General features: G+C 44.4%; 1 protein-coding gene across 1 annotated transcript in view; it reads right to left on the bottom strand.

The window, feature by feature from the left end:
• Nucleotides 1–22,841, bottom strand: part of LOC139266589 (adhesion G-protein coupled receptor F3-like) — an 85,123-nt gene extending 62,282 nt beyond the window's left edge. The window contains exons 1-5 of the mRNA XM_070884185.1: nucleotides 22,668–22,841; nucleotides 11,397–11,513; nucleotides 10,569–10,623; nucleotides 9,535–9,690; nucleotides 3,559–3,738 (exon numbers count right to left, since the gene is read on the bottom strand). Of these exons, the coding sequence (XP_070740286.1) occupies nucleotides 3,559–3,738; nucleotides 9,535–9,690; nucleotides 10,569–10,623; nucleotides 11,397–11,513; nucleotides 22,668–22,841 (682 nt within the window). The remainder of the gene's footprint in view (nucleotides 1–3,558; nucleotides 3,739–9,534; nucleotides 9,691–10,568; nucleotides 10,624–11,396; nucleotides 11,514–22,667) is intronic.
• Nucleotides 22,842–23,075: the final 234 nt, after the last annotated feature.

Raw genomic sequence — 23,075 nt, 5'->3', positions numbered from 1 at the left:
AACAGCTGGAGTTTGCACCGGGCAAGTGTGGAGACAACGGCGGGAGCGGAGGCTGCGGCGGCGGCAGGCGTGACTCGGGGGAACACGAGCCAGAGTGGCGGATGCGGCAGCAGGCATGGAGCGACTCACAGGGACTGTGACAGATCGAGTCCAGATTGACTTCTGCAAGATGGGCCGTTTTTTTTCTCTCTTTTTCCCCTTCCATGCTTCCTTGTCCCCTCTTTCTTCGCCAGCGAGCTCAAGATGGCGGTGAGCTTCGTGGCAATGGAGCCCTGCAGACAAAGGCCAGCAGAACACCTAAGATAGTGGCGCCTCATGGAAAGCCACAAGATGTCTTAAAAGGGAAATGCTCCTGGGAGTCTTAAAAGGGCCTTACACCATTGGCAGTCCCCACGTAAAGACTTTTGTAAGGCAAGAGCGAGTCTAAATGTGCTATGTGAATGTAGGATGATGGATTTATGATAAGAATTAATATTTTAATGCTGGATGGTTACCGTGTTTAAAATAATGGATATGAATTACAAAATATGATAAGAGTTAATATTTCAATGCTGAATGGTCACCATGCTTGAAATCACGGGAAGAGTTGATACCACGAGGTTCAAGAAAAAGGGACATGGATCCGTGACTAACAATACCATTGGGCAAATGCGATGTTCAATTTAGGGGATTCAAGCAACGGCTTTTGAACTGGGGGGGGGAGTGAGATGTTGTGTATTGCTCTGGTACGTTAAATGTATGATATAAGTACAATGGTGCACTACAGAGGGCGCTGTGGTGGGAGACCTGAAAGTACCTGCACGAGGCAATATAAAAGGCTACCCACCACACCTGGAGGCCATTCTGGAGCTGTTCAATAAAGGACTAAGGTCACAGCAGTTAGATCAACACCAGATCGTGTGGAGTCAGTGATTTGTGTGCCACATACACCACAAACACAGTGCCTGTCAGGTCCTCAGGATGTCCCAAAGTGCTTCACAGTGAATTAATTGTTTTTGAAGTGTAGTCATTGTTGTAATATAGGCAAATTGATCAGTCAATTTTTGCACAGCAGGTTCCCATAGACAGCAATGAGATAAATGACCAGGTCTTAGTGGTATTGGTTAAGGAATAAATATTGCTTAGTCAATGGGATGCTTCAGTCTTCCCATTGTTCAACTGGAGCAAATTCTTCCTCACCCACGATTTAATGTTGGACAAGCAGCGTGATAACAGTGTGCTGTTATTTCCACCTCTGTAACATCGCCTGTCTCCACCCCTGCCTCAGCTCATCTGTTGCTGAAGCCCTTATCCATGCCTTTGTTACCTCCAGACTTGACTATTGCAACGCACTCTGGCTGGCCTCCCATACTCTACCCTACGTAAACTAGAGGTGATCCAAAGCTCGGCTGCCCGTGTCCTAATTCACACCAAGTCCCGCTCACCCATCACCTCTGTGCTCGCTGACCGACATTGGCTTCCAGTTAAGCAACGCCTCAATTTCAAAATTCTCATCCTTATTTTCAAATCCCTCCATGGCCTCGCCCCTCCCTATCTCTGTAATCTCCTCCAGCCCCACAACGCCCAAGATGTCTGCACTCCTCTAATTCTGCTCTCTCGAATATCCCTGATTATAATCACTCAACCTTTGGTGGCCGTGCCTTCTGTTGCCTAGGCCTCAAACTCTGGAACTCCCTGCCTAAACCTCTTCACCGCTCTACCTCTTGTTCCTCCTTCAAGATGCTCCTTAAAACATATCTCTTTGACCAAGCTTTTGGTCATCTGCACTAATTTCTACTTATGCGGCTCGGTGTCAATTTTTAAAATCGCATAATACTTCTGTGAAGCGTTAAAGGTGCTATATAAATACAAGATGTTGTTGCTGTTTTGAGTTGAGGCTTGTGAAGAGATAGAGCTGGGTGTCGTTAGCATGTATTCGCAGACCACAGATAAGGTTGGTGAAGAGCAAAATTTAAATGAGAAAATGGAAGGAGCCAAGGATGGAACTTTAGAATACTCTGGATAGATAGGGATCTTTAATAAGAAAATAAATAAAAAATCTTTAAGGCGACAGTGAGAAAATCAGAATGAAAGGAACCAGACCACTCTCATTGCCTCAAACAGCTTACTAGGCTAATTAATGCAGCCTCAGTGCAAACCAGTATGGGAGGCAGCATAATTCATTTAAATATCAGCAAAGTAGATCATTGTACTGAGGCAGTTCACAATGTCAAAGCTTAGATGGTTTGATAAAATACAAATCAATAGTGAGTAAGATACAAACTCGCCTTGTTGTCCATAGTAGGTTTATACATTGTTCTCTGTTTATCAGAACTCCCCGTCCCCTATCTAACCAATATAATCAAAGCTTTGGATTTACATATTTTGTGTACAGATAATGTCAGCAACGTATCTGCTAATAAAATGACTGAATAATATTTATTCTTTAGCTATTTTGTAATTGCTGTTGCAACCTCTTGGTGTTATGCCGCGATTGCCTAAATTGAGAAGCTTAATGTAAAGTAGAATTAAGGTTAAAAGTAAGTCAGAAAAACAAGCAAATCAAGAAATAGTGCTTAGGTGTTGTTCAGCTTCAATTTTAAAAGTTTTTATGTTGTTGGAGAAAATGAAGACTGAGCGATCGGTTTTCACGGTAAAATCGTCGTTAAAGGGGCAGTAAGAGCAAAAAAATGGTGTTGGTAGCCTTAACCCCGATGATTAGTTGCTGCCATTTTGAGTGTGGCCTACTGCTTGGTGGCTGAAGCACCGGCTTGAAATAAGTGGTAGGGCTCTTTTAAGGTGCAATTCGGGGACCTATGACGTACATAGGATGCTGATTACCATTTAGGGAGAGAGTTGGTCGGGTCGTGTGCTAATGGACTCTCTGATCAGTTCATAAAACATATGCATTAGGAGCACGAGTAGGCCATACGGCCCCTTGAGCCTGCTCCACTATTCAATAAGATCATGGTTGAAATTAGACCTCAACTCCACTTTCCCACCTGACCCCTATATCCCTTGATTCCCCTAGAGTCCAAAAGTCTATCTATCTCAACCTTGAATATAATCACTCACTCAGCATCCACAGCTCTCTGGGGTAGAGAATTCCAAGTTTCACAACCCTCCGAGTGAAGAAATTCCTCCTCATCTCAGTCTTAAATGGCTGACCCCCTTATCCTGAGACTATGCCCCCTAGTTCTGGAGAAATAACCTCTCAGTATCTACCCAGTCATTCCCCCTCAGAATCTTCTGTGTTTCAATGAGATCATCTCATATTCTTCTAAACTCCAGAGAGTATAACCCCAATCTCTCCTCATAGGAGAACCTTCTCATCCCAGGAATCAATCTAGTGAACTTTTGTTGCACTGCCTCCAAGGCAAGTATATCCTTCCTCAGATAAAGAGACCAAAACTGTGCACAGTACTCCAGGTGTGGTCTCACCAAAGCCCTGTACATTTATAGTAACACTTCCTTACTCTTTTGCTCCAATCCCCTTACCATAAAGACCAACTTCATTTTTAAAAAGTATTTTTCATTTAAAATGTTATTCCATGCTGTTAAAAGAATTGCGCGAATTACCTTTCCTAGTTAGACTAGTGACATTTTCTGGACAGAATCTAATTTCATCCAGGTACAGTTGGCTACAGTTACAGCTGGACAATGTTGAACAACGCAGGATTGAAGAAGAGCGCTCAGTATTGTTCTGGATTGAACCATTCCCGAAGATGCACTTTGCACTGTTGTTTATGTAATTGCATTCTAAACAAATATAATAAACAGATAATCAGTTATTAAAATTGTAAAACATGCTTTAAAAGATATTAAAGAGAGAAGCATATTTTCTATTAGTATGCATACTTATGACAATATAACATGCTATCAAAAATATCTCCATAAAGTATTTTTATTTTCTCTTCTTTTTTCCACTTTTAAATTTATTTTCTTTGTAAGCTGTCCCTTCCTCTTCAACTTTCCAAATTATAAGTGAATCTGCCATTGAATCAGTGGATAGGAAAAGTACAAGAATACTAGAGGTTAACTTGGCCCCTTTTTAAATTTATATATTTTAGGGATTTTTTGTGTCCATCAAGGTGAGAAATGCTGATGCTGGGAAATGGAGCACCGACATTTGAGATCCCAGCTCAGGCATCAGATTAAGCTCCTCCTACTCCGTGTTGGTGCGCTGTCTCCAGCATGCTGCTTAATACATTTGTACCAAGATCTTCTGTGTTCTATTTTAACTTACTCATTCTCCCTTTTATAAGTTGACACTGTTAAAATAGAATAATTTAATACAATGTGTTAAGTGGTGCATTCGACATGCACATCGAGATTTCGTGTATTTGCCAGTTTAGTATCACCTGTAAAAATTAGTGACAACATTTAATTTTTCTATCTTTTAAGACTTACGCTGGTAAAAGTAAGCTATACGACTGCTCTTACCAGGCGTAAGAGTTTGAAGGACATTCGCTGGGCAGGAGTTCTCTGATGAAGCCATAATGTTGGTGAAACATACATCAGCTCTCAAACAGGAAGATTGACCGACTGACCGAAACTCAAGGCTCACCTCTCCGGTAAGCATACAGTTACCTCCACAGTAACATCTTTCCTCCCCCTGATCTACCTTCTCTCCCTGTAGAGTAGGGCGCGCAGAGGAGCGGTGAGAAATCGTGGAAGCGGCGCAGCAAATGGGGGTACGGGGCCAGAAGAGCCGAGGGCCCAGGGGCAGCACGGGCCAGTTCACACTGCGATAGGTGTGCGCACTAGGTCCGTGCAGCAGAGCAGGTCTCCAGTCGTCCTGGTTAACCCTTGCCACTGGATAAAGGCCTAGCTCTGTCAAGCCCATGTGGTGGCTGATGTGCAACGGTCACCACACGTTAAAAAAATCCACGCACAGGCATCTTCCACCCCTCGTGTTCAGGACTGGAATATCGAGTCCTTCATTGAGGCATCTGTAGAAGCAAGTCATCCTCGTTCGAGGGACCGCCTATGATGATGATGATCACTGAAGTGCAGAAGTTTTAGTGGTAAGTTTCCATGCCACCAGAAACCAAATGTCACTGTTCAATCACATTGTGGGTAGGACTTTTACAGCTGGAAGAGAGCAGAGTCTTTCATCTTTTTATCCGAGCTGGATTTGAAGCCGGGTTCATAGAGGTGAAACAATGAGGTGCTAACCTAACTTGCCACTTCATCATCCTCATTTCAAGTGTTTTAATCAATTCGGTTTAAACTCCCCTCCTCCCACTTTCCCAAGAGTTGCACTCAATCTCTCTGGTAAAGTGATTTTCCTTCATTTGGTGCATCCCATAATAGCCTGGCTTAGAGCAAGAAATCATATATTTGGGGGATTATCCCACTGCAATCCAGGGCTGAAAGGTCCACCCTCCCCCTCCCCCCGCCGGTGCTGGTGCCGCTGCAATCCCAGGCCCAAAGGCCACTCACCCACCCCCAACCCCCCCTCCACCCACCGGTGCTGCTCCTATCCCGGGCCGAAAGCCCCCCCGCCCCTGGTGCCGTGTTGTCGGCTTCGCTAAAACAATGGCGTCCTCTCTGCGCCGATTTTCTCTTTGCAGCGATTTTCTTAAGTGCAGGTAAGGTTTTTCATAATGGTGCACTGCGCCGTTTTTGAAAAAATCCTACTTGGCCAAACTCGCTTAAATGGCCAGAAATGGCGCACCTGGCAGGTTCCGCCCCCAGTGACGTCAAAAAATTGGAACTAAAAAAATAGGGCGTAAGTACTTTATAATGGCGTTGAAATTTTGGCAAAACTTGCAGATTTTAGTCTGCTCCAAACAAAACAGCGCAGGCCAAAAAAACGGTGCAGAATGGTGGCGAAAATTCAGCCCCAAAATAATAACATAGTAACAGTTTCAGGTAGAAGGAGACCTTCAGTCCATCTAGTTATGAATGGTGGTGGACAATTAAGTAACAACTGGGAGGAAGATATTCCGTGAACATCTTCATCCTCAATGATGGCAGAGTCCAGCACGTGAGTGCAAAAAACAAAACTGAAGAGTTCACAACCACCTTCAGCCAGAAGTGCCATGTAGATGATGCTTCCTGGCCTCTTCCTGAGATCCCCACCATCTTCAGCCAATTTGATTCACTCCACGTGACACCAAGAAACAGCTGACCCAGCAATGCTGCAATGGACATGGCAAAGACTACGGGCCCTGAAAAGATCCATAGGGTTGTGCTGAAAATCTGTACTCCAGAACATGCTGCACTCGTAGTCAAGCTGTTCCAATTCAGCTGCAACACTGGCATCTACCCGACAATGTGGAAAATTGCCCAGGTATGTCCTGTCCTGAAAACGCAGGACAGATCCAACCCAGTCAATTGCTGCCTTATTAGCCTACTCTCAATCATCAGCAAAATAATGGAAGGAGTCGTCAACAGTTCTTCTATCTAGAGGCTCATCGATGCTCAGTTTGAACTCAGCCAGGATCACTCGGCTCCAGACTTTGCTATCACCTTTATCCAAACATGGGCACATGAAATAAATTCCAGGCGTGAGATGAGAGTGACTGTCCTCGACATCAAGGCAGCAGTCGAACAAGTGTGACATCAAGAAGCCTGAGTAAAATTGAAGTCAATGGGATCGGGGTAAATCTCTCCACCAGCTGGAGTCATAAATAACACAAAGAAAGAGAGTTGTGGTTGTTAGAGGCCAATCATTCAGCCCCAGGACACCGCTGCAGGAATTCCTCAGGGCAGCATTCTAGACTCAACTATCTTCAGCTGCTTCATCAATGACTTTCCCTCCATCATAAGGACAGAAGTGTGACTGTTCACGTATGATTGCACAGTATTAATCTCCATTCGCAATTCCTCAGATAATGAAGCATTCTATGCCCGCAAACAGCAAGACCTAGACAACATCCAGCTTGGGCTGATAAGTGGCAATTAACGTCCCCACTGGCACCTGGGAATCCATGGCCCAAGATCGCCCTAAGTGGAAGAAGAGCATCTCGGAGGGCGCTGAGCACCTCGAGTCTTGTCGCCGAGAGCATGCAGAAACCAAGCGCAGACAGTGGAAGGAGCGTGTGGCAAACCAGACTCCCCACCCACCCTTCAATGACTGTCTGTCCCACCTGTGACAGAGACTGTAATACCATAACCCATATTGGACTGTGCCATCACCTGAGAATTCACTTTTAGAGTGGAAGCAAGTCTTCCTCGATTTTGAGAGATTGCCTATGATGATGATGAACGTTCGAATAAATGCCAGGCATTGACGCTCTCCAACAAGACAGAGCCTAAACACCACCCCATCACATTCAATAGCAGTACCATTACCGAGTCCCCCATCATCAACATCCTGGGGTCACCATTGACCAGAAACCTAAATGGACCAGCCACATAAATACTGTGGCTACCAGAGCAGGTCAAAGGCTGGATATTCTGCAGCAAATGGTTCACTTCCTGACTCCCTAATGCCACTTCACCACCTACAAGGCACAAGTCAGGAGTGTGATGGCATACTCTCTATTTACTTGGATGGATGCAGCTGCAACAACACTCAGGAAGCTGAACACAGTAATCAGCATCACAGTATACCCAACATTCATTCATAAAAATGTTGCTTTTTTAATGTGCTGTATTTATCGTGTCATTTATATCAATGCTATCTATCAGTGTAACTTTCAGCAATAAAGAGGTCTATAGCTGTGACAGTCTCTTATATAATTTATGACATTTTCACCCGCTTTCTGTGATGGCTGAAAACAACTGCAGCTAGAGCCAAGGAGGTACCGGTTCCAGTGCCAAGATGAACTATCCAGTACTTGTGGAGCCAAACGCATTTACAATTTGACATCAAAGTATTTTCTGGTGAGTAGCAAGCCCTTTCATTGCAGTAATTCGACTTGAGAACTTGGATTGCTTATTCATGCTATCAATCACACAAAAAAAAACCACGTCCTAATGCTTGCTTGACTGACAAGAGAGGGGAAAGGCGGCAGGGGTTGGAGGCTGCTTCGCTGAAGAAGAGCGTGACTCCAAAGGATTGCACTTTACCGGTTTGCAGCCAAGTTGGTTAATCTAGTTTGGCACCTGGATCCAACCAAAAAATCAGCTTGAGCGACAATTGATTTCATGGCTCCAGTTTGCCCACCTGAATTGCTGAAGCTTATGATATTTGGCAGGGCCTTCCTGAGCACAAGTGAAGAGAAACTTCAAGAGGCTGAAATGCCCTTGCTGTGCAGCAGTCCTGTGCAGCTCTCGTTTCCCAGGCTCATCTTAGTCTTATCTCGCTTGCGATTAGATAGTAATCAGTAGTCGGAACCTTGGATGACTTGTCTGTTCCTAACCCAGGAAAGCTGAGACCAATTTAACCAACCCTACTGGCTACCAGCATTCTGGTTGAAATTAGCAAAGTCAGAACACACCAGGAATTGAAACTGGGACCTTCTTGCTTTGTATTGTTCAGTACCACAGTACACAAAGATTTACACACTGAACCAAACTGTACATTTCTAATGAATTTGAGAAAAACAAAAGCTCCAATTTTAACTTAACCATTCACTCCCTCCCCTATCAGTGCAAGGTCACTGCAGGGTGTACTATCTACAAGATGCACTGCAGCAGCTTGTCAAGGATTCTTCCTCTACCATCGAGACAAACAAGGACAACATGGGAACACCATCACCTCCACATTCCTCTCCAAGTTACACACCATCCTGACTTGGAAATATATCCCCGTTCCCTCACTGTTGTTGTATCAAAATCCTGGCACTCCCTCCCCTAACAGTCCTACGGAAGCACCTTCACCACAAGGATTACAGCGGTTCAAGAAGGCAGCTTACCACCACATTCCCGAGGGCAATTAGGGATAGGCAATAATTACTGGCCTTACCAGCGACACCCACATCCCGTGAATTAATAAATACACATTTTTAAATCCCCAGTTTTGGTTGGGTGTATGAGACAGAAATATACCTGCTGCTCCAGAAATGTTAACGTCCGGGCCTCATGTAAATACTGCCAGCCAAATTCTTACCCCTTCCGAGGGGGCAGTGGTAGAAAACCACACTGGCTGTTGGCCATCCCGAGATCTGGTCCGCAGTGAGGATCTCGCAATGGGCAAATTCTGGAGGTGGGGGGAGTCAGCGGCAACTGGAGTTTAAGATTTCCTTGTGGGGCCCAAAGGAGCACACTTGATTTTCCTGACCCCACAAGGAAAGTCAAAAAGCAGTTAAAAACCATACTCTTGTGTTTATTCTGCCCTCCAAACTGCTTTCCCGCTAGGTTTGCCTGGCAGGAATCGCACCGTGGCTTCGTGCTCATTTCGCTAATTAACCAGTTGGATCCCGATGATGTAATTTAGACATGCATAAGTAAAAAAGAACCCCACTGTCTTTGGTCAAGTATCCCTGCCACCTGCTCAGTTGAGCTGGTTAAAATCACAGCTAGTCAGCTTCTGATGGCTCCAAGGTGATTTTAACTGACCACCCGGGTCGGGTTAAATTCGCCCCGAAAATAAAGTTAATAGATTAGCTAAATTCTAATATTTTACTCAAATATTAACATCTTTGTGTAACTATAACTTACCAACTGTGATGTTTAAATTAAAGATAGTAAGCTTATCACTTGTTCCATCGATATTAACAACAACAGGGAAAATTATTCTTTTCATATATTCAGCAACTGTCTTAAAGTTAGTCATTTCCAAATTCAAATCCGCATGGTAAAATCCATATTGGTTATCTGAAATATGAAATACGAAAGAATGCAAAGAATGAGTTACTCAATATATAGATATTATACATAAAGAGAAAAAGGATAACTAAAGAAAGAGTAGGGCCTATTGGAGATCAAAAAGGTAACCTGTGTATGGAGGTGGAAGATTTGGGCATGGTTCTTAATGAATGCATCTGTCTTCACAAAAGAGAGGGATGATGCAGAAATTGTAGTTAAGGAAGAGGAGTGTGAAATATTAGATGAGATGAACATAGTGAGAGAGGAAATATTAAGGGGTTTAGCATCATTCTAAGGGGTTTAGTATGATTCAATGATTCAAAGTAAAAGGGAAATTCATCTTGGGAAGTAGCCATAGTGAATTTCAGTGCGTTTTACTCCCCACCTGATTTTCTTTTCCATTGAAGTCAATTGAAAAGCTAACTGATGACTGTGACTCATGAGCTGATTTTAGGCACTGTCAGATCCCATCTTTTGGATGAGACATTCAAACATCTGTTGCTCCAGTAAAAGATCCCATGGCACGATATGAAGAAGAGCTAGGGAGTTCTTGTGGGGTCCTGACCAACATTTATCCCTTAACCAATATTTATAAAACAGATTATCTGCTCATTTATCTCATTGCTGATTGTGGGCATCGCTGCCTACAATCTTTGCCTATATTACAACAGTATACAAATGCAAGTTATTTCTTCTTGCAATGAACGATTTCCAGGTTTCTTTTATAACAATTTGTTATCATTGATTTGTTTATGAAACATCAAATGTGTAAACAGTCAGAACATTTTTTGCTGCATTTTATGTTGTTTATTATCTGGCAGTGATATATCAAAATCAATCCTTAGTCACTAGGCAGCATGAAATTGGAGATATGTTTTATTTCTTACCATTTATTGTGCTCTTGCTTCCGGGAGGCTGTATCATATGTGAAGAAAGGGGGACCTGCAAATTAGACAGATAACAAATTAAGAATTAAGGATATGATTTTCCAAGGTTTGTCGTTCTACAATAGCTTTGCTGTGGCTCCAAGTGCAATGCAAAGGACCTACAACATTTCATGTCTAATTACATTTCTTGTAACAATGTAACCTTTGTAATTCAGGTGGCACCATGTTTAGCAAAAGGTTTCAAGGCACGCAAAGGACAAAGGCGGAGCACTATGGTGAAAACTAAGGAAGTTCTGTGGCAATGGACATGTGTTATTGTAATAAATTGGAGATTATTTTGCTACTCTGATTCCATTGGTAATGATGAGTCTTTGGGGAAAGGGGAATGATGCTGTGTGGTGTTATAGTGAACTTCCAAGAAAAGGAAAAGCTGAGTCTTCAATGTTGTGGTGAGGTATTAGATATGGGAATCTGGGTTTAGCCATCAATATGTACATAAATTACTTATTTTCATTTAAAAAGTAGGCTGGAGTCACCTCCGCAATCCTGCCCGCCACAGGCAGAGGATAGAGCCCAGGTCCTCAGCCCATTTCCCTCCTGTCTACCCCAGTTCCCACCACTTCCTGGAATGCCATATGGAAGGTGGTGTTTGGCCCAGGGTAGTAGCAGTAAAGGCACCAAGGCCAGGTAATGGACAGAGATGCCTAGTAGAGTATTTTATATATATATATATATATAGATATATATAAAACATTCCTCGGTATTAGTATCCAGAACTATTCTAACAGTTATACTAGAAATATATATATTAAAAGAGTGATCTCTTACATTTGACTTCTGTGTTGAGCAATACTGATTTGCCTCAACCTTTGAATTGGAAAGGGGCAGCAAAAGACAGTAAACCACAGTCACAAGGAACATCATCGCCACAGTTTTGGTCTTTGTCTGGAATAAAGAGAAACATTAAAATGAATAACCTGAAGCTGCGTTTAACCACTTGTTGTAGGATGTTTATGTTGTAACTGCTGGATATCAAGGAAACTACAGTCTTGTTTTATACTAGTAGATCTGGGGATGGGGATTGAAGCACAGGAGAGGAGCAGGGCAGTTGGGCAGAAGTACAACATTGGGTCAGAAAGTGCAACAGATTGGTGACATTATGCCTGGAGTATACACAGGGCATGAGTCAAAGCAAGAGTTAGTCCTGGAAGGGGGTATACACTTAGGTTGAGACTGAGGGCAAATGAATTCTTGGGAAACAAGTGGAGTGTTGTGAAGTTTGAGCATGCACATATCAGGAAGGGCTGACACTATGAGATCTTCCGGATTAGGTTCTCATTTGTTTTGCAAGATAAGCTCCTGGCCTGGATTTGGCCTAAAGGGTGAGCTCGCCAAATCAAGGTGGCAGTAAATAGTACATGTTTTCAGTCCTTAGAAGGATAGTGGAACAGGCTTGAGGGACTAAGTGACCTATACCTGTTCCTATGTTACTATGGATACAATCATTTAAAGGTAAATAGTTGCATGTGGGGTCAAAATTCTTTTTCAACCTTTCCAACAACTGTTGGCACAAAAAAAGGTGGCTGGGTAAAATAGGTGAATCATAGAATCATAGAAATTTACAGCACAGTAGGAGGCCATTCGGCCCATCGTATCCACGCTGGCTGACAAAAAGCTATCCAGCCTAATTCCACTTCCCAGCTCTTGGCCCATATCCTTGTAGATTCTGGCACTTCAAGTGCATATCCAAGTACTTTTCAAATGTGGTGAGGGTTTCTGCCTCTACCACCCTTTCAGACAGTGAGCTCTAGACCCTCACCACCCTCTGGGTGAAAACATTTATCCTCAAATCCCCTCTAAACCTTCTACCAATTACTTTAAATCTATGCCCCCTGGTTATTGACCCCTCTGCTAAGGGAAATAGGTCCTTACCATCCATTCTATCTAGGCCTCTCATAATTTTATACTCCTCAATTAGATCTCCACTGAGCCTCCTCTGTTCCAAAGAAAACAATCTCAGTCTATCCAATCTGTCCTCATAGCTAAAATTCTCCAGTCCAGGCAGCAGCTTCGTAAATCTCCTCTGTACCCTCTCTAGTGCAATCACATCTTTCCTGTAATGTAGTGACCAGAACTACACGCAGTACTCTAGCTGTGGCCTAACTAGTGTTTTATATAGTTCAAGCATAACCTCCCTGCTCTTAGATTCTATGCCTCGGCTAATAAAGGAAAGTATCCCGTATTCTTCTTAATCATCTTATCTACCTGTATTGCTACCTTCAGGGATCTGTAGACATGCATTCTCAGGTCCCTCTGTTCCTCTACACTTCTCAGTGTCCTACTATTTATTGTGTATGCTCCTGCCTTGGTAGCCCTCCCCAAATGTATTAACTCACACTTCTCTGGATTGAATTCCATTTGCCACTGTCCTGCCCAACTGACATTGATTCATTGATATCTTCCTGCAGTCTACAGCTTATTTCTTCATTAACAACCACATGGCCAATTTTTATATCAACTGCAACCTTCTTAATCATACACCCTACATTCAGATATAAATCATTAATATATACCACAAAAAGCAAGGGACCTAGTACTGAGCCCTGCGGAACCCCACTAAAAACAGCCTTCCAGACACAAAAATGTCCATCAACCATTACACTTTGCTTCCTGCCTCTGAGTCAATTTTGGATCCAACTTGCCACTTTGCCTTGGATCCCATGGGCTTTTACTTTCTTGACCAGTCTACCATGTGGGATCTTATCAAAAGCCTTGCTAAAATCCATATAGATTACATAGAAACATAGAAACATAGAAAATAGGTGCAGGAGTAGGCCATTCGGCCCTTCGAGCCTGCACCGCCATTCAATGAGTTCATGGCTGAACATGCAACTTCAGTACCCCATTCCTGATTTCTCGCCATACCCCTTGATCCCCCTAGTAGTAAGGACGACATCTAACTCCTTTTTGAATATATTTAGTGAATTGTCCTCAACAACTTTCTGTGGTAGAGAATTCCACAGGTTCACCACTCTCTGGGTGAAGAAGTTTCTCCTCATCTCGGTTCTAAATGGCTTACCCCTTATCCTTAGACTGTGACCCCTGGTTCTGGACTTCCCCAACATTGGGAACATACTTCCTGCATCTAACCTGTCTAAACCCGTCAGAATTTTAAACGTTTCTATGAGATCCCCTCTATTCTTCTGAAATCCAGTGAATACAAGCTCAGTTGATCCAGTCTTTCTTGATATGTCAGTTCCGCCATCCCGGGAATCAGTCTGGTGAACCTTCGCTGCACTCCCTCAACAGCAAGAATGTCCTTCCTCAAGTTAGGAGACCAAAACTGTACACAATACTCCAGGTGTGACCTCACCAAGGCCCTTATAACTGTAGTAACACTTCCCTGCCCCTGTACTCAAATCCCCTCACTATGAAGGCCAACATACCATTTGCTTTCTTAACCGCCTGCTGTACCTGCATGCCAACCTTCAATGACTGATGTACCATGACACCCAGGTCTCGTTGCACCTTCCCTTTTCCTAATCTGCCACCATTCAGATAATAGTCTGTCTCTCTGCTTTTACCACCAAAGTGGATAACCTCACATTTATCCACATTATACTTCATCTGCCATGCATTTGCCCACTCACCTAACCTATCCAAGTCACTCTGCAGCCTCCTAGCATCCTCCTCGTAGCTCACACTGCCACCCAACTTAGTGTCATCCGCAAATTTGGAGATACTACATTTAATCCCCTCGTCTAAATCATTAATTTACAATGTAAACACAGCTGGGGCCCCAGCACAGAACCTTGCGGTGCCCCACTAGTCACTGCCTGCCATTCTGAAAAGTACCCATTTACTCCTACTCTTTGCTTCCTGTCTGTGTATGGGGTTAAAAAGATGCATCAGTACCTGTTTGGTCTTTGATTTGAACTGGAAACAGATCACAAGCCACTCATCTCATTGTTTTCGGAAAACAAAGGTATCAATACCAATGCATCGTTCCGCATCCAGAGGTGGGTGCTGACATTATCTGCCTATGATTATGTCATTTGCCATAGACCTGGCACCGAGAATTATGTCATGCACTGAGCCATCTTCCGTTGCCCACACTGGAGGTGGAGATGCCACAACCTGCAGACCTACTGTTAGTTATGGATGCTTTTGAAAGTGAAGGAACCCCTGTTACGGCTCAACAAGTTAAGACCTGGACCAGCCAGGACCCAATATTATCAGTTGCAAACCATTGTGTCCTTAGTGGTGATTGGTCTGCCATACCCAAGCAAATGGGTGATGAGACCAAACCTTACAACCGCCACAAAGACAAACTATCCATTCAGTCAGATTGTTTACTGTGGGGTAATCATGTTGTTATGTCTAAGAAAGGCAGAGAGAAATTTGTACATGATCTACATAGCTCTCATCCCGGTATTGTCATGATGAAAGCCATTGCCAGGTCTCATGTATGGTGGCATGGAATTGACTCTGATCTGGAATCACGTGTGCATCAGTGCAACACTTGCATGCAGCTAAGTAAAGCACCAGTGGAATCGCCGCTGAGTCTGTGATCGTGGCCATCTAAACCATGATCCAGGATCCACATCGACTTTGCAGGTCCCTTCCTGGGAAAGATGTTTTTAGTTGTAGTGGATGCATATTCAAAGAGGATAGAGTGTATAATCATGTCATCTAGTACATTCACAGCTACCATTGAGAGCCTTCGTGTCATGTTTGCCACTCATGGTCTGCCTGACATCGATGTAAGCGACAATGGATCTTGCTTCACTAGTCTGGAGTTTCAAGAATTCAGAAAAATCAATGGTATCAAACATGTGAGGTCAGCACCATTCAACCCGCATCTAATGGTCAAGTAGAGCGTGCTGTCCAAACCATCAAGCAGAGTACGAAACGTGTAACTCAAGGTTCACTGCAGACTCGCTTGTCATGCATATTGCTTAGTTACAGGACAGGACCCCACACACTTACCGGGGTCTCCCTTGCTGAACTATTGATGAAGAGATGTCTCAAGATCAAGCTCTCTCTTGTCCACCCTGACTTGGAACGATCATATTGAATACAGATGTCAAAGTCAGCAGTGGTATCATGATCGTGCTGCTGTGCCACGCGACATTTCTGTTAACGACCCCGTGTGTGTACTAAATTATGGTCAAGGTCCCAAGTGGATCGCAGGTACTGTTACGGCCAAGAAGGGTAACAGAGTGTTTATCATCAAGCTCAAGAATGGGCAAACATGCAGGAAACATGTTGATCAGATAAAGCTGCGGCACACGGATGAACCAGAACAGTCTGAGGAAGTCACAATCAGTGACCAACCAACCTACCCTCAGTCATCAGAGGACTCCGCTGTCATCAGTGAATCTGGACTTTCAATCCCGGACATGGTGATTGCCACTCTCATCAAATCGGCGACCCAGCCCTCAGTCATAACAGACTCAGAACGCTCGCCCAAGGCTGGAGTTGAACTAAGACGATCAACTCGGGAGCGGAAAGACCCGGACCATCTCAATTTGTAAAAAGACTGTTACTAATATCTTAAAGGGGGATATTGTCATGTATGTATGCTTGAGGTTACTAGCCACCAGGTGGCGCCACTGTCGGAGGTCATTGGGCTGTACGCATGTGTTTGCGGCCCAGGTATAAAAGGCAAGCCATCATGTAATGTAATCACTTTGGGCCCTAATCAAGCAGAGCCAGGTTTGTACCTGTGTTAGTTTACAGTATTCAGTCTATCGAGTTATTACATACATAACAGAACCAAAGGGAATATGAGGAAAAACCTTTTATGCAGCGAGTAGTAAGAATCTGGAATGCACTATCTGAAAGAGTGGTGGAGGCAGACTCAATCGTGGCTTTCAAAAGGCAGTTGGATAAGTACCTGAAGGAAAAAATTTGCATGGCTACGGAGAAAGGGCGGGGAGTGGGACTAGCTGAAGTGCTCTTGCAGAGAGTCTCGATGGCCAAATGTCCTCCTTCTGTGCTGTAACCATTTGATGATTCTAAGTTGCATAGCAATTTCTGTCGCTGTCAACAAGAGTCAGCGAGGTTGATTTTGTCTTCTGTGCGACCAACCGCCAAATGTGCCTGCCAATTGCCCATCCCTGTGGCGAAGTGGCATCCCGATGCAGCTTACCAAGCTGGCCAATATCGGGCCACCTCAGCCGGCATCAAGGTAACTATGGGGAGAGCACACTCTGAACATTTCCAACCTAAAATAGGACCCTGATTTGCATATTGAAATGGGCTTAACGCCTGAAACAGCCGTGCGCTTTGGGCACCCAATGACTGGCCGCATCATCAGGGATAACGGGGTGGAAAAGCCACCGACCACAATTTGAGGTCATTACCACCCCCTTAACGCAGGCAAAACAAGTTAAAAATGACAACAGTGCCTCTTTTACACTAACAGAATATTCCCTTTTTTCAGTGAGATGAGTAAACAATACTGATCAACTAAAACTGCTTCCCACTGAATGAATCCTGCCTAAGGCCAGATCTGGCCTAGAGATTCGGCCATGCGCCGCCCATTTTCGAATGCTAAAACCTCCAATATGGCAGGCAGGAAATCCATCCACATTGGTAAAATCCAAAAAAATCGCGTGCAGTGTCCACAACTAAAACAGGCATTAGGATCTTTGCATATGCAAATAAGGGACGGCACTCAGGAAAAGAAGGTCTACATGCGGCGCAATAGGCAATCCTTACTGGGACCTCCTGTTAGACCTCAACCAACAAGGTACATTTTTGAAAGTGGGGATGGGAAGAACAGGAGTGCTAGTACAGTGAGTAAGACGCAAAGCGATAATATCTGTTCTATGCGACTTCTGGTTACCTCAGCAACTTTTGTTTGACCTTACAAACCTTCTGGGAACAGCCTTATGCTGCTGTGTCTTTTTCCACCTGCACTCAAGGGGGATGAGGCAGAAAGTTACTGTTGCAGTAGGACCCTTGGAATTGCTGCAGCTTAAAGGGGCCAGCTCCCAGCCAGGGCAGGAAGATGTGTGGCAACATATTCAAAATCTGCTAGTGTGGGAGTGTGCATCGACTTTCACCATGATTAATTATACTCACTGAGGTAGGCCCTTTCATTTTTAAAACCCCTCTGCCAGCCTTAGCAACAGTCAAATGCTGGAGTGAATAGCAGTCAGCATTGCTATTGTGGTAATGACAGAAATATATGAAATTACTCCATCTCTATCACTAAATTAGAATGCAGTTGCCCATATTCAGGCTTGCACTTCTGGGGGCTACCATCACTTCAGTTGGAAAATCGACCACTTGTCCCAGTGCTACCAAAAAAAGTGATATAAAGGCAGCAGAAAACTCTGACTGAAGTTTTCAACTTGTGGCCTGGGTTGAAATCCAACCCAAAATAATAGAATGAAAATGTGCTTTGCTGTAACAGCCAGACATGAGATGAAGTTGGCAGTGACAATCTACTTCGAAGTTGGCATGAGCCCATGGCCAACAAAACTGTCCCAAATTAGCAATCTCATTCAAAGAACGGCCAAAGATGTCGAAACCAGAATTTTCTGGTGTGGTAGAGGGCGCGATTGGTGGCGGGTCAGATGGGAAAGTTGTTATTTTGACAGCAGGTCGGGAACGTCTGTCATCTGTACTACATGGGTGCCGTTTATACTGCCTCACCTTGGTCCTCAGAATCAGACCACAATGAGGCCCAACACCAGCAGTATCAGGCACACCAGCAACACTAACAACAACACCAACCTTCTCCGCAATCACCTGATGTTGCACAGAACACCGGGCATCAGCACCCAAGAACATTGCTGTCCAGGAGGCCAGGGATGGCCTAATCATGGCCAGATTTAATTAACTTTCCTCTGTAAACCCTAGCTGCCGCATGATGCGCCAAGTTGGCGGCACCCCATACCATAAAGCATCCCTACAATGCCCAAGCCATTCCTTTCACACTCATCACCATTGCAGGAGGTACAGTTATGTCTCATCATTTACTGCAACTCACTAAGCCACTTCCAAAGGTGCACACAAATCTGTCCAAGACCAGAAAGTGTTGAAAATAAAGATTTTTATGTTTGACACCACATAAATAGAAATTTTACAAAAACATTTGATAAAACACTCAAATGGCTACCCTTGTGTGTTGTTAGTTGGCATAATTGCACTAGGATGAGAATGAATGTGAGCGGTGCCTAGTGAGATGGGGATGTGATAATGTAGATAGTAAGAGAGGGATGGGTGGAGGTGCAACGTATGTTGGTGTGAGTAAGGATGTGCAAGAGTAGGGTGGGGAAGGCAGAGTGATGGGGATGTGATGAGAGGCACAGCAGGATGCAATTGAGTCTGGCTTTGTATTCACGTTTCCTGATCTAATGAGAGCATTGAAATGTTTGCAGCACTGCACCCAGGTCCTCCAGATGACATCCCTGCTTGTGACCTCCTCTGCAATCTGTAACCAGAATGTTTTGGTCTCCTGGGGAGGTCTCTTCTGCCCATCGGAAGGAAAGAGGGCCTCCCTGTGTGCTCTGACTCCCTCCATAAGCATATGTAGGGAGACATCGGAAAGCCTGGGTGTAGCCTTCTGCCCCATGCAGTCATTGACAGTGTTTGCAACACTCCGATGTTGCAGTACATTGACAGCATTTTGTTAGATTAAACGTCAAATCTAATTAGGCCATGGTCCCTTTAAAGATCCCAGATGAAAACCAGTCATGAATGACGTCACCAGACCTGCTCCATTTAATTGGGCCGGGTAATCTGCTGGGTGGACTTAATAGGCCCCATTAATGTTTTCAGCAGTGGGATGGAGCCAGCAGTGGGGACATGACCCGCCGTGGTCACCGCCCGCACTGGACCTGCCTAGGTAGGCAAAATCCCGGCCCTAGTGTTCGAATTGAAAAATGACATTCCAGTGCAATAATGGGTGGTCTTCTGAGGGTTTCAAATACTTTTAGAGCAGAGTAGAGGTAGTTTCGCCATGGTATACCTGAGCTGGGATTGCTTGATGCTGACAATGGGCTTAGAAATGGAAAATGTTCAGATATTGAACTTTGGTAAGTGTAAGGTACAAGTGGGATCATATTTTACTTTTGTAAAGTACAATTCAGAAATTAAAATGTATAGCTGACACAAATAAAACTGAAACCTGCCACAACAGTCACAGAAAATCAGAGAACATGCGGTCCCCTGAAAAATTCAACTGAGATTAACTGAGCATGCCTTTTATCAATGTGCTATTTGACAGCAGTTCATACTAGAAAGGGTTCCAGCTGTGAGTACAGTGAGTGACCAGCTCTGTACACCCCTGGTACTACTGAAAATGCCACATCTAAGTGCACTCATTCCCCTCTAATTTTTTCCCCGTTTACTCTTTCCCGGTCTCCCAGGCTACACATCTCCTGTAACCTGCTCTCAGGAAACGGGCATGATACTCACTTTCACAGGTGTGTTGGCACTCATCTTCCAATCTGAGCCACCCCATAGCGATGTGTAAGATCAGTGTGGGAGAGATCAAGCCACGGTGGCAGGTATTGGCACTTCAGTGCGTTGTGTCAGTGCTCTCACAAGAGCACTTCTACAAACAATGGAAAAATTCCTGAAACCTTTTCAAGGGGAGTCTGTTATATTCATAAAAACGTAAGGTGCACTGAGATTTACTGGCAAGAGGTTTTTGCTACTGAAACTCATGGGAGTGGAAATTCGGACGGGCCTCCGTTGCAGCGTTAATCCAGGCGGAGCGGTAAATTTTGCGCCGGGAAATGGTTTGCGTCTGCAGCTGCAAAATTTATCAGTTAGGCCCCGAGTGTGGAGTAGAGTGCTAAGGGAGGTGTTCCACACCTCTCTTAGGGCGCTAGGCTGGCTGAGCAACTGAAAATCCCGAGTTAAACAGCTGGCCTCGGAGTGTCCTAAGAGAGGCTTCGGTGAGAAAAAAAATCTGGATAAAACCCACCAAAAACATTCCCAATACATTACTGACGCCACAGCAACATAAATCGCAAAAATAAAAAAATAAAAAACAATCACACTTACCTCAGGTCCACATTACTTCACTCACTGCGGCCAGTACACTTGAAACGCCATCTTTCACAGGCGTTCCCACAGGTGTTCCCACTAGGGCATGCTACGGGGCGCTACGGATTGGGCATGAACCAAATATCGAATCGGTGTCGTAACCAGAGGTGTTGCACACTGACTCGCCTCTCTCGGGCCCCACAAACCCAGCATCAAATGTCCAGAGACAGCCAGGAACCAAGAATCAAGCCCACTATATTTTAGTTTTTTCTCAATACAACCAAAATGATTACAGGTAATGTTTGATGAGAAGATCTATTTAGAAATACAAGCTTCCCCCATTTTAGGGGTAATAAAGTAACAGTACAGAATGTGCTCTGGTGGGGTTTTTTGGTTTGGGGAACTTGTAGGAGAATTTAATCTGGAATCTCAGACAAACATAACTGAAGATTTGTATTTTTACAATAATAAAACAATTGAACCGTGAGCTTTTTCAACAATTTGTGAAGACATTGGCTATTTGATCTAAGAAACAATCTATCTGCTTCATTCCATTCATTAATTTCTTAGAAATATTAAACAGAGAATAATTTTATCCAATTTTTAAAAGGCCAATAATTTATACTCACATTTTTCACAAAGGCTTCAGATCTTTTTGACGGTCTGTTGTGTTTATGATTCTCCATTCACTGGATTTACTAAATGAGTGAGGCTTTGACCAACTCACACTTTTTGTTACAGCTATGGGTGCTGACAGTTACACTCAATGCTCTGAGTAGCTAGGTAAACAGTTAGGCTTTGTACTCACATCCTCCGCTCAGCTCGTGTAAAGCAGAGACTAAATATATTTTAAGGCATATGGAAGAATTAACGCATTTGCATGCTGAAACTATATTTGCAAATGATAGCCCAGAATTTGCTGGAGTCACACCACAGACTGTGTGTGCCGGAGCCAAAAGTTCCGGCGTTGACGCAATCTGCCGTTTTGTGCATGAGCTTTATTTTTTTTTCCCATGCTTCCACCTTCTGGTTTTCTGTCACAACTGGGAGGAGGACAAGGGAAGACAGGGTACCAGGCGATTCAGCCACGAGGGAAATTAAGCTTTAGTGGGGGCTGTGGAACGGAGATGGCAGGAGTTGTATCTTCAGGGTGGCTCTAGACTACTGCCCACCATATTCAAGAGAATTTAGAGAAACATAGCAGAAGAGGTCTCTGCTTCGGGCATTATCGTGAGGACTGGCACACAGTGCCAAAATAAATTTAACGACCTCACCAGGATCGTCAGTGTGAGTACCATTTTCATTCATGCACTCCTTCATTACTTCAAGGATAAATCTGACACACTATTTGTTCTCATGCTGTTGGTGCCTCTCAGCACTCTGTGGGTTGCCTCCTAAAATGCATGACACATAGATAGACTTAGTTTGGCACCCTATTTGCAATGAATGATCTTTACACATTATTACGATTGCTTTCTGAGATCTCATAAAATGGCTCCCCACTTCGTTGTCGTCCTGATGAACCACGTGCAACTTCCAAGGCCATTAAACAGAGGACTATATCACATTCAGACAGTATGGCACAAGTGCTTTGGTGGCTATCTGTGCCACAAGAGCAAATGGACCATCTTGTAACCATTCCCATTTTCAACTTTGCAGGCAAAGAAATCTCATAATCGCCGCGAGCAGGTGAGGACAGGTGGCGGTCCGCCTCAGACCCTGCCACTCACCGACATCGAGGACAGAGTGACAGGCCTCATCAGCGTCACAGGTCCGACAGCTGTCACTTGGGGCACTGAATCCTGATTGGATACTGAGGGTAAGGCCTCCACACTCCTTGAGCTTGGTTGGTGCAATATCCTGTAGTGCCTCTGGACTAGGTTGGGGCAATGTCCTGCAGTGTCTCTGGACCAGGTTGAAGCAATATGCTGCAGTGCCTCTGGACCAGGTTGGGGCAATGTCCTGCACACTCCCTGGGCTGGGTTGGGACAATGTCCAGCAGTGTCTCTGGACTAGATATAATGGAATAGCAGTCCTTCAAATGAGCCTGTGCTATGCGACCTTCCTCATGTCACCCTGCCTCCTGACCCTTCCCTTGCTGGTAACCACTCGTCTGTTGCTTCCTACTTCCAGATGACCAGCCACAGGCATAGCATCCCTCAAGGGACCCTTCCACACCAGGCCATCGTCTGTAGGAGGATCAAGAGGAGGATATGGATGAGCCGACTCCGGCGCAGCATCTGACGATCCCTGCTCCACCATCGGCACTCCGTTCGTCTGGGGACGACATTACATTCTCGGGGTTCGAGGATTGCGAGGCTCCGGGGACCAGTGGCATACAGCAACGCAGTGCTGGGGTTGAAACCCAGAGGCCATCTCTCCGGAGGGTGAGTTGGCAAAGTTGGTCTGCTGACAGATAGGCAGATGTGGAACTGGACATGGTGGGAATGTCCAGGGGGAGCATCCTAATCAGCTGTCAGCTCCTTGATGTTTTGG

The sequence above is a fragment of the Pristiophorus japonicus genome, chromosome 7 (assembly GCF_044704955.1).
Source record: "Pristiophorus japonicus isolate sPriJap1 chromosome 7, sPriJap1.hap1, whole genome shotgun sequence".
In the NCBI taxonomy this organism is placed as follows: Eukaryota; Metazoa; Chordata; class Chondrichthyes; family Pristiophoridae; genus Pristiophorus; species Pristiophorus japonicus.
The sequence above is the reverse complement of the archived record's forward strand: the minus strand, read 5'-3'. Positions and strand labels throughout refer to the sequence as shown.